General features: G+C 43.9%; 2 protein-coding genes across 7 annotated transcripts in view; both read right to left on the reverse strand.

Annotated features, from left to right (window-relative positions):
• ndrg4 (NDRG family member 4) overlaps nt 1-2,529 on the reverse strand; it is a 23,575-nt gene extending 21,046 nt beyond the window's left edge. For 2 of the 6 annotated variants that reach the window (XM_031564567.2, XM_031564566.2), the window contains exons 1-2: nt 2,266-2,529; nt 66-139 (exon numbers count right to left, since the gene is read on the reverse strand). In XM_031564567.2, the coding sequence (XP_031420427.1) occupies nt 66-139 (74 nt within the window). In that variant the 5' untranslated portion in view covers nt 2,266-2,529. The remainder of the gene's footprint in view (nt 1-65; nt 140-2,265) is intronic. The other 4 variants (XM_031564570.2, XM_031564571.2, XM_031564569.2 and 1 more) reach the window with 4 other exon arrangements.
• Nucleotides 2,530-6,450: 3,921 nt separating this feature from the next.
• Nucleotides 6,451-11,394, reverse strand: gins3 (GINS complex subunit 3). The gene is made up of 3 exons (XM_012833110.3): nt 10,982-11,394; nt 10,218-10,451; nt 6,451-7,053 (listed from the first exon to the last, which is right to left on the reverse strand). The coding sequence occupies exons 1-3, from the start codon at nt 11,150-11,152 to the stop codon at nt 6,826-6,828; spliced, it is 633 nt and encodes a 210-aa protein (XP_012688564.1). The 5' UTR covers nt 11,153-11,394; the 3' UTR covers nt 6,451-6,825.
• Nucleotides 11,395-11,405: the final 11 nt, after the last annotated feature.

Raw genomic sequence — 11,405 nt, forward strand, 5'->3', positions numbered from 1 at the left:
CGGGAACAAGCACAACACACCACGAGGTGGCTTGGCTTTGGCGTGAAACTGGCGGGGCTACGTACATGTTCTGCAGCAGGTTCTGATGAACTGTGCAGCTAGCCTTTGAAGGGAAGTTCCAGAACAATCCAGGCCCCATCTACAGGTGCAGCACGGAACCAGAAGAGAGAGACAGAGAATGTGTGTGTAGGTTCTGTCCTTTAGCAGGATCAGTTTCTGACCAGACCTCATACACTCACACACACAAACAAACAAACACACACACACCTTACCTTAGTGTAACACCAGATGTCATCTATACACACATACAAACACACACACACACACTCAACATTTGACCATAACCTTCCACAGAACCAGTACTTCTCAGAAAACTACACACACACACACACACACTGAGCTAGCCAACTACTGTAGTTATCACTCACTAAACACCATATGCCATATTCCCTCATATTCTCTTGAACTTCTTAGCAACATACTTTCGACATTAACACTTGATGTGTGATATACACATTCTGTCTCTCACACCCACACACTTTCCTCATACATGCAAGCAAACACCCAAACACCCCCCTCTCTCGTTCTCTCTCTGCCATTCTCTCTCTCTCTCTCTCTCTCTCTCTCTCTCTCTCACTCTACACCATGAATGATAAACACAGTATAAGTTCTATTTAACTGGATGGGCCTGAATCAATTCTCTTCAAAATAGGTCATTCAATGAAAACGGGCAGAAAGACTGCAGACCAATCACAAACTGCACCCAGTGGAAACTTCCACAGCTCCATCTCACGTACACACACGCGCGCACGCGCACAAACACAAACACAAACACAAACACACACACACCCAGACACACAGAATCACCATCAGCCCAGGGCTGTGATCAGCTGGCTCCTGACCAGTGGGCGTAGATATGAGGGGAAATAAAAACAGGTCCGGCCTGGAGGTCAGCCAGTAAACAACAAACAACCAAACAAGCAGACACCCTTTCTTCTCTACCACTGAAAGGCACACGCGCTACGCCCACCACCTCCACACCTGCGCCTGTCTTAAACAGAGAGATGTGATTTAGATTTAGATAATTTTCTCATAGACATGAAGATCCCTAGGCTTTTAATATGAACCCTCATCCTCCTCCTCCTCCTCCTCAAGTGAAATCGTGTAAGACCCTTGGAGTGTATCCTCTCCCTGTGGGTCTGTCCGCGTGCCCATGATGCACTTCCTCTGCAGGGTTTATAAATTCCACCTGCCGGACGCCCACTCGGCCCCATGCCCACTCAGCCTGATGCTGGCACCACTTTGCCAATCTGCTGCAAAGCATTAAGCTCCTCTCCTCTCCTCTAATGTCCTCTCCCCTTCTCCTCTCTATTAAACAACACCTCCTCTGCAGCTCTTCCATCTGATCCTCCCTCCTCCACACTTCACTCCACTCCTGTGTTCTCTGTGTCTAGCTACAGATTAACAATGGGTTCCTAACAACTCTGATGCCCACTCATGTGCATTGAGATAACACCGCACGGAAACACTTAGCAGCCTTAACCGACAAATCACACAACCAACACACAGCATACACAAACCAAACGCAGACATTCCACCTTCAACAAAGAAACCAAATACAGAAGGATCAAAATACACAAACCAAACAGCCATCACCCTTAAAAAACAAACAGCTGACACTCATAACAAACTAGCCAAACACATAATGGAAAATATCCACAAATCAAACATCCAAACAAACAAACAACCAACCAACAAACAAACAAACAAACAAACAAACACTCAACTTCAGGGAACAGAATACAAGTAAACATTTCCAACTGCCACGTCCCTCACTCCAAACACAACACCCACCATGTCCACCAGCACTCCCCCTCCACTTATAACCCCACTCAAAACATCCACCACTCAGGACCTCCACACAAACAGCACTCACCACATACCAGGCATAGCATACCCTTCAGGCAAACACCATCTGCCCGAACATCCCTATCAAAACACCCAACCGCCCAAAACAAACACTTCAGATACCACACACTCACACACACACACACACACCATCTGTACCCTCTTAACAAACACCCAACAATCACCAACCAAACCCCAACCTGCCAGCCTGCTGAGCACCCCTACCTACACCCCGCAAACCAGGCCCCCTCCACCCAGCTGTGCCCAGACACTCTGGGGGTCCACTAAGCTGAGACAGCCCTCTGTGGAGAGGGCACTGGGACCACGCGGAGGTGGTGGAGCCGTGGAGGCTCTTACCTGTGGAGGTGTAGGCGCCTTGCTGCTGCAGCTGCTGTGGCGTCTGAGGTTTAGGATTTTCTCCCACGGCGTCCTCGACTCGCTCCGGCTGCGTCTGCGTCTGCTCGAGGGGGCTTGCGTGGGAGCCGGAGTGCGCGCGTGTGTCTGTATGTGAGAGTGAGAGTGTGTGTTTGTCTGTCTGTCTGTTAGGGATGCTTTTTTGCTCTCTGAGCTGCTCTGTTTTCTGGATCCCCCTTCTCTCTTTCTCAGTCTCTCTCTCTCTCGCTCACCCTCCCTCTCTCCTCTTTATCCCTCCCTCTTTTTCCTCTCCTTCTCCCACCCTGTTTGGTCATAAACAGAGAGCACGTGGCTGATGCAGCAAAGCCCTGCCACAGTGCTACATCACAGAGAGGGAGAGAGAGAGAGAGAGAGAGAGAGAGAAAAGGAGGAAGGGAGGGAAAGAGTGGGGGGAGAAGGGAGGTGAGAGAGAGAAGGGAGAGATGGAGAGACAGATATAAAGAGAGAAGGGAAGCCAGCGCATGAGGCAAATGGGATAAGTAAATCTAGCAGAACAAGGGTGCTGAGTCATTTTTATTGTACACATACAGAGACACAGCATGTACACACCTATTCCAAATCTCAGCACACATACACCTCTTCTCAAACCCCAACACACACACGCACACCTCTTCTCAAACCCCAACACACACACAACTCTTCTCAAACCTCAACACACACTTTTTTTCTTCATGTTTTACATGTCTTCATGTTTCTTTACTGCAACGCTGTTAACCAGCTATGCCATAATTCAGTGTGCACAGAGCAGGTCCAGGGCCCGTTGCTTGTAAAACTATAACCGTTGGTGTTCTGCTTTAACAGATATAGGTGCTATGTGTTACAAGTGGAAGGGTGTTGCATGTGCATAGGCAGACTGGGAAATCATCGGTTACTGTTAACTGAACAGTTACTGATAACTGAAGTCATGTTGGTGGCTCACAGCAGGTATGAGCTGTTCCTTACACTAATCACTGCAATAACAATTTATTATTATTAATTTTTTTCCAGAGTACACAGTAATGTGCAAAACTACCCATAGCCTAACTTTTATATACTCTGACAATCATTACAAAATGCAATACACATCAATATAATTTACTGCCATTCAAAGTAACTCAAATAGTTATTCATCAAAAGGCAATGAACAACTAAGCAACAGGTTCTAACTAAGGAAAGCTTGTCATAATAATAAACGTGTTGATGACTAACTTAAATCACTTGATAAGGGAGGTGTCAGTCATACTGCATTTAGACATGATAGATAAATATAAAGCAGGAAAAATGGGGAACAGAAACGTAAAGAGAGGAGAGGCAAGAGAGAGGAAGTGGAAAAAGGAGGGGGGGAAAGGAGTACAGTGGGAGGAGATGGAGAAAGAGAGAGAGGAGAAAGAATAAGAAAAAGAAAAGATGTAGAGAAGAGTGGGCAGGGAGGTGTAGCAGAGCAGCTGAATGTCCTGAGGATGAGCAGGAAGCTCCATCAGACATGGCAATGACTCATCAGACAATCAATGTGACCTTATTATGCAGCTGCCCTTACAGACAAGCCGAGTGTGTGTGTGCGTATGTATGTGTGTGTGCGTGTGTGTGTGTGTATCAGTGTTTTATACCATCTTATTTGAAAGGATCTCCTAAATCAGAACAAATTATTTTTAGGCTTGTCAAAACCTTATTCCTTAGTATGATTATAATAAACATTTGGTGAATTCAAATTCATTAATTCATCAAATTACCCAATTTCAGCCAATCAGAACATTTCCTGATGCTTTAACAGACAATCTCTCAGTTATTAGCATCATGAATTTGAGCAGCGTTCGTTCAGTGACTTCAGCATGACTCATACCCCCTTCTACATCCTGCTGAGCTCCACTGAGCCCTGTCACATAGGCCTCTGTGAGGACTGCCCTTTAAACACTGTTAGCTTATAGCACTGGTGTTCTTCAGGAGGACAGACTGTAGGAAGAGGATAAATTGGCCCTATTCGTGTTAACCCAGAGGGGAGCTACGACTCTGTGATTCATCCTTCTATGGGCTTGAGCGGGGTTGGAGTGGGGTAGAGTTCAGCCAAGACTGAAGTGGCTGCAGCCTGATCCTCTGAACACAACAGTAGATAAGCATTCCCCTGGTTCCAACAAAATAATTATCTCAGGCCTCTGTGTGTGCACACACGCGTGTGTGTGTGTGTGTGTGTGTGTGCGTGAGTCTCAGGCCTTGTTTGTAAACATTTATCTTAAATGTATGTATTTCTAATGAGTGCGTCTCATCCCTCTGTACGTCTGCGCATTTGTCACTGGTATATGTGTGTGTGTGTTGGTGATGCGTCTCAGGCCAGTGTGCGCGTGTGTGTGTGAGCATCAAGTTTGTGCCTGAGTGTGCGAGCCAACATGATGACCTCATATCACACGGACATTACAGCCTCCAGTATCCCCTGAAGGAGGTGATATGAAGCAGCCCCATTCCAAACATCCCTCCCTGCTCTCAGGGTTTGGCAGCAGCGCGGCTGTTGTGTTTACTTCCATGTGCAGAACAGGTGAAATACTGGACTTTGTCAAACACAGCCTAGAAACAGCAACGCCACATACACAATGGATCCTATGACGAACAACACCATCATGCCATTTGTCAGATTATTACCAGATTAATATTGTCAGATTATTGAGAGTAGGAAGAGTGAGGTAGTGTCTGTGTGTGTTTTGAAATTTTTTGGCCACATGGGGCCTCTCTGTCTGTCTGCAGGGAGTGGCTGAAAGACCTCTCAACACCCATTCAGATTGCACCACCACAGACCAATTTAAACCAAAACCAGACAACACCCCCACACACAGACCAAATAAAAATCAACAACCATAGCCCAGATATACCTGGTGAACAGCGCTGATTAGACCCCAGCAACCGCAAACTGCTACCCCTACTGGTTGACCAGTGAATTGCCTTACTGGCAGCAAGACCTGTGGACTGGACTATTTTCTGGACGTGTGACTAATGAAATGGAGGAAGACCGAGCTGATGGTAAAGACCAGCTAAACTGGGTCCACCTCACATTCCACTCTAAATTAGCACTCATGCCCAGTCAGCAGTCCCAAAAGAATTTTGGATCCTCAGCACAGTGAGTCTCCAGAAACTTTTGAGGTCATATTGTTCACGGCAATTAGGGCAGCCTTGGTGCTGCTAATGCTAATGCTTCATTATGTAAGACACTTGACCAACTAAGTGTGTGCGTCTATAAAAGGTACAAATGTTAATCTGTGTAAACCTCTCCTAGTTGTGGGACTCAGTGGAACAGCAGTTATAGGCCAGATGACAACGATGATCAAATGTTTGTGATGTAAGGTAACAACAACAACACACACACACAACCGTCTTTCCCAGCAGGGTAGTGTGTCCATGAGTCAATGTCAGAACAGCACAAGTCAATGTCACACTCCCAGAGGGCAACATCAATAGCTTCCATTCCCGCGCCCCACCCCCCCAAAAAAATCCATCCATCATCATCCCATCAGCTGACCTGAATAAAATGCATGAGCGAGCAGCTACGCTTTCAGTTGTGTGTCTTGGCCTCACACACAGACACACACACACACACAACTGCGTTCCCTCGACACCTCTGTCCCTAACAGTCTGATCATTGTATACTGCACTAAACACAGCTGTATTATCAAGTCCACTCTGAAACAGATCTGGACTAGGCTGGTGTCGATCTGTGCAAGATCAGGGCTGAATCTGTCTAACGTCTGCTGTACTCAAGGAGGACGTTTCTTCAAAATGATGCATGCTTTATTTTTTTCATTCCATAGCCACCATTTCATATCCTGGTAAAAAGGCACCCAGGGCCTGGCCAGGCAGACTGCGCTTCGCCTGATAAACACGGGCTGTAGCGTACGCTGTGGTCGACCTCACCATTCCTCTTAGGCTGCGCCGACAGTGATAAAGAACACATTTACATGGGAGTGTTCTACACTGTAAGGTCAATCTATCTTTTCCCAAGTGCATTGTTTGATTCAATTGAGCTGAAATCATCCTTGCCATGCTATTATCTAAGACAATCAATAATACAAAAAAAAGGGACGCAGTTTAATTCTCCAACCTACAGTAAGTGACAAAAATATTTAACAAATGTTCTAAGAACTACTATCATACACTACAACTGTAAACTGATTTCAAATCATTTTAATTTTAATAAACCACTGCTGTGCTCTTTGCTGTGGCTACATTTAAAAACTTTTGCTTATGCATGATCGTACACACAGAACACACAAGAACTCAACATTTATATAGTACTTTTTACATTTTACAAAAGGACATACAAGACGTACGTGTGTGTGTGTGTGCGTGCGTATAGTCACAAAATAAGTCTGTCTGTGCATTCTGGTGTGGTTGTTGGTCATTATGTGATGTCCTGGGAAGATGCGTGTATGCATGCATGTAGACAGAGAGACTGAGCTTGTGTAAGTGTGTACGTGAGTATATCAGTCTCCCTGATGAGAGAATGCATAAATTGTGTGTGTGTGTGTGTGTGTGTGTGTGTTTTTAGACATTCATGTCAGCCAGTTTCCTCTTGCGGTAGTTGATGACAAGGTTTGAGGCTGTGAGGTGCGCATGTCCTTTCTCCCAGCGCTGAAAGGCGTTGAGGCCGTTCTGTCCCTCCCGAAACAGCGCCCTCTCCAGGCAGTCCAGCCGCTCCACCAGCGCAGACGTGTCCGAATCGTACGCATTTTGAGAAGAGTCCATGATCCGCCGGAACCGGCCGATAAATGTCTGAGATACAAATGGTATGATAGTTTTATTAGTCCAATAAAGATATTAAGCCTTGGACATCAAAGCCACCATGACAATCACACAGTTAAAAACAATATGAGGGCAGACAGATGGTGGAAAAACAGGCACTGGGTTCTGTGTATCGTTGTGAGGTACAATCCTATCACTGCAAAACCAGGAGCACCCACATACTCTCTAAAATAAACCTTAAATCTTGAATACATTTCTGGACAGACAGATTTTGGCTTTAGGCCTTCATCACCTACTTTTCCCAGACAAAGGAGGGTTACCATGGGAACAGATACTCTCTTCCTGACATCACAAACCGCTAAAAAATTATACAGACACACACTTGGGGGCACACAGCCACAAAAAAACAAACAAACACTGAAACCATGAAGCCAGAATAGACCAACTCAGGAGGAATTATTTAAAGAATGACCCAGAAGAGCACAAACTGCCTAAAACAGAGGTAAACCAAATATGTTCTTAATGGGGGAGATAGCAATCTTAGCTGTTTTCCCATTGTCAAATATTAGCTTTAGCTTGGGTCACATATATCACGGTTAGCCACATGTATCACTTCACCCAATATTCTCCTAACGTTCACAGCAGTTATTCTTGTGGTACAGCAGAGCATATTTTGGGTGAACCAACTGTCACTGTCTCATAAAACGATAATTCTTTCCTTTTAGATATCAGCAGGTGATGTCATAATTTGCTAACCTATGGATAAGATGCTAAAGATCATCACAGATGTAGTCCAATTGTTATGAAACCATTTGTTTTCACAAAACAGGAGTTTGTATAGGGTACTGAGCCACTTCTCCCAAAGGATTACATTCAAACACAACAACCAATGGTCTCTCCTCAAAAAACCCCACAGATGTTATGCTTTTTCACCTGAAGATCGGAATCTCCCTTTTAAGAACATAAATATAAACCACCATGTCTACATCTGTTAGTCCACACTGAAGCCACCACACATCCAATTAAAATAGTTCCCTCTTGTGGCCACATTTGGACTTACACCTTACCCTACATTTAACTTCTACTTGACTAATTCAATTCTAACTTGTGCTATGTAGTTGTACAATTTAGTTCTCTCAGCTTCCTTATAAGACCATTTACTTTCTGGCAATTCTACGAAGCTCTGTTCTATTCTATTGGTTTCTCCACAGTGCTGCCAAGTAACACAAGAAGGCTCCCTAGTCTTTTCAACCGTCAATAAGGCCTTCCTTAAAATGATGTTGGTATTCCTACCCGCCAGATTCAGTAAAATTGGGCCTGACCCAAACATTTTCTTTGACGTGCCGACTTGCTGACTATAACTTTGTGCTGCGACCAAGTGACATATTGTTTATATATTTTACACAGAAAATATAGTAATATTTTTACCGCTGTAATTAGGGCTTTAATGAATTATATGATATGATATGACAGTCTGACAAGTTGATGAAAACTAAATGTCATGGAAAATTTTTGAGTTGGGTTAAGCTTCACAAAACAATGAACTAAATGTATCAATTAAGTTTCCTGGCCTTGTTGTTCTCGGTCTCTGGAGTGTCCCGTGTTTAAGCCTATCCCGCAGTAGCAATTATTAGTGGCAGTTGTAGTGTCAGTGTCTGTTAAGTTTAAATTAAGTCTTGAAAAAGTAATTTTCTATACAAATGAAGGAGTGAAAGATAAACAACCTTTTATTGCTATTGTTCTATTTTCTGAACTATAAAAAAAATTCTTTCTATTTAATCCAGAAATCCACCTTCAATTAGTTTTTTTAACTGAGCCACCTTGTATTGTTATATTTGGGGTCATGCTTTTAATGTTCATGGTACTCTCTGAAACAAAACATGTGTCATTCAAAACCTCATTCATTAAGAGAGCTCTGATGTTCATGACACAGACGACACAGACTACACATACATAGTCAGTCCCTCCAGGATCTTGCAAGGGTTTGTGTGATTAGTGCAGCCAAAAGCAAGAAGTGACTGGATTTGCTGTTGCTGTGCATCAAAAATAATGCAGCAATTCCATGACATTGTGTTTTTTTTTTTGAGGAAATACTGTGGTAATACGAGAAAATTGCAACCCGCACTGCGGGAAATCCTTCAATTTGTGAAAACGTAAGATTGTTTTACATCTTTTAGAAATAATCCCAAATAGATTCTTATATACGTGATATGGTTTGCTCATGTCAAGTGTAGCCTATGCTTTCTTCTAGAATAATGTGGTTCAGAGTTGTTCTTTCTATGATATTAAAAGGTACAGTGTGTAGTTTTTAAGTTGCATCTAGTGGTGACGTTGCTGAATTGCAGCCAGTTGAATACCCTTCCCTTTACAAACGCGTGCGAGTGCCAACTGTGTCTGTCATATGCCATCACAACGCAAAAAGCCCTATCCCGAGCCAGTGGCCCCGTTCGGATAGTAATTTATGCTTAGGGAGGTTCTAATGACAGCCATGATAAGAACTGGTCGATTTCTCTAAATGCTTAGGAAAGGTGCTTCAGTGCTTCCTTTCATATCTCATTTAGCATAGGGTACACTGGACCATCCATTAGGAAAGAAAAGGAGATAATATTGCCCCACAAGTCCTTGCTTCAGCAATAACAACCCAATCAACATCCGATAAACATGACCTACGTCAATAACATCCGCCTTTGCATAATTAGTGCAGTCGGATTCTTGTAGCACAGCGGTTGTCTTTTCGTAAGTCCTTGTGAATTGTACTTCACATCTTTCCTTGATCTTATGACGTTTTCAATCAAGGTGGTTAGGAAAAGTCGATAGGACAGACTATCTGACCGCAGCCAATGGTTTGGTTTGTCCGTTCTGGGCTATTGTAGCAACAGGGCGGTGCAACATGGTGGACTCTGCGAAAGATTACCCGCTCCCTATGTAGATACTAAGGGCTCATTCCAAGATGACGAAAACACAACAATTCAGAGTTACAGACAATTATACACTAATGAAAACGTAATTATGAATACTATATTCCATTTCTAATAATAGATGCCACTAAAAACTACAAACTGTACCTTTAACTGAGGGTACCATTTTTCCACATTCAAAAACTAAACAAATGTGATACATGTGATGACAACAAAAATGTGCTGTTTGAATGTGTGAAAGGTGCGTATGTGTTTACGCAATGCGCATGCGTGTACCTGCAGGATGGCCTGTGCCACGTCGGGGTTCTCTGGGCTGTCAAAGTGGAGCATCTGGGAGCCCAGTCCATAGTAGTATGGCCCCATCTTGTGCAGATCCACCACATTGGGGTCGGCTCCAAACACCGTCCTCCAGCCCTCGCGGTACACCTTGGGAAGCTCTACTGCCAGCACCCTCCTCTTCTGCTCGTACAGACCCTTAGCCACCCACAATGGCATCTCCATCTTAGTGCCCTGCATCACACAAATATCTTAGTAAAGTTATCACTTCAAAGCAGTTAGTGTCACTTAAAACTATTACCACGACACATACACACCATTTTCCAATTTGGGAACAACGTAACACTAATCAATACCCGGACATTATAAAATCAAGCAGGCCAACGCTTAGTAAGCATGATTAATCAGCATATCCTTATGAGAAATGGAATCAATAAGTAAGATTGTGACAGTCTCGTTTTCTGAGCTAACGTTATAAACAGGCAGCTTCAGACTTCCTAAGCTAACTTCGGTCAAGGGACTGCCACCTCTGTCACGTCAAAGCACAGGCATAAACTTGTCATGAAGAACATAACGTTACTGGTTGGCTAACTAATCTTCAACAGATATTGCTAAAAGCTTGGCCATTTGAACTCTCACAGCAAGTGTCAGTGTCCGACAAAACTGTCCAACGTAGCATCAGCATATTGTAAATATCGTAAAGTTCATCCAAATCGTATTATTAAACTCTTTGTTGTAACGTTATGTTAAAAGAGACACAAAACCTCCGGAATGTCTCGTGTGTCGCTGGATTTCTCGAGGAATCCGAGGCGAGGAAACTTTGTCTCTAGCCGACACGGCAGCCGCTCATGCGACAGCAAGATATCGTCCAAAGAAAAGAAATTCTCCTCCTTCCCCACTCCCGGAGGCACGGGCAGGTACGACTGGGTGTCCATCGCTTAATCTGACGTCGTTCTGTTTTCTCAGTAACTTGCTAGTACCTGCTACAAGTGTGCATCTGATATACAAATCTATACCGAAAATGTAGCATGTATCAACTCGCGGGCTGATAGTCAACGCTTTGCGCGCGACGCGAGTTCAAATGCCAGGCAACAGTAGTCGATTACCGAGCGAAAATGTGATCCGTCAGTACGATCAATCAATTTCTGATCACTTAGACACTAGGCAAAGACCACTCATTTAATTTAA

Source organism: Clupea harengus, chromosome 3 (assembly GCF_900700415.2).
Source record: "Clupea harengus chromosome 3, Ch_v2.0.2, whole genome shotgun sequence".
Classification (NCBI taxonomy): domain Eukaryota; kingdom Metazoa; phylum Chordata; class Actinopteri; order Clupeiformes; family Clupeidae; genus Clupea; species Clupea harengus.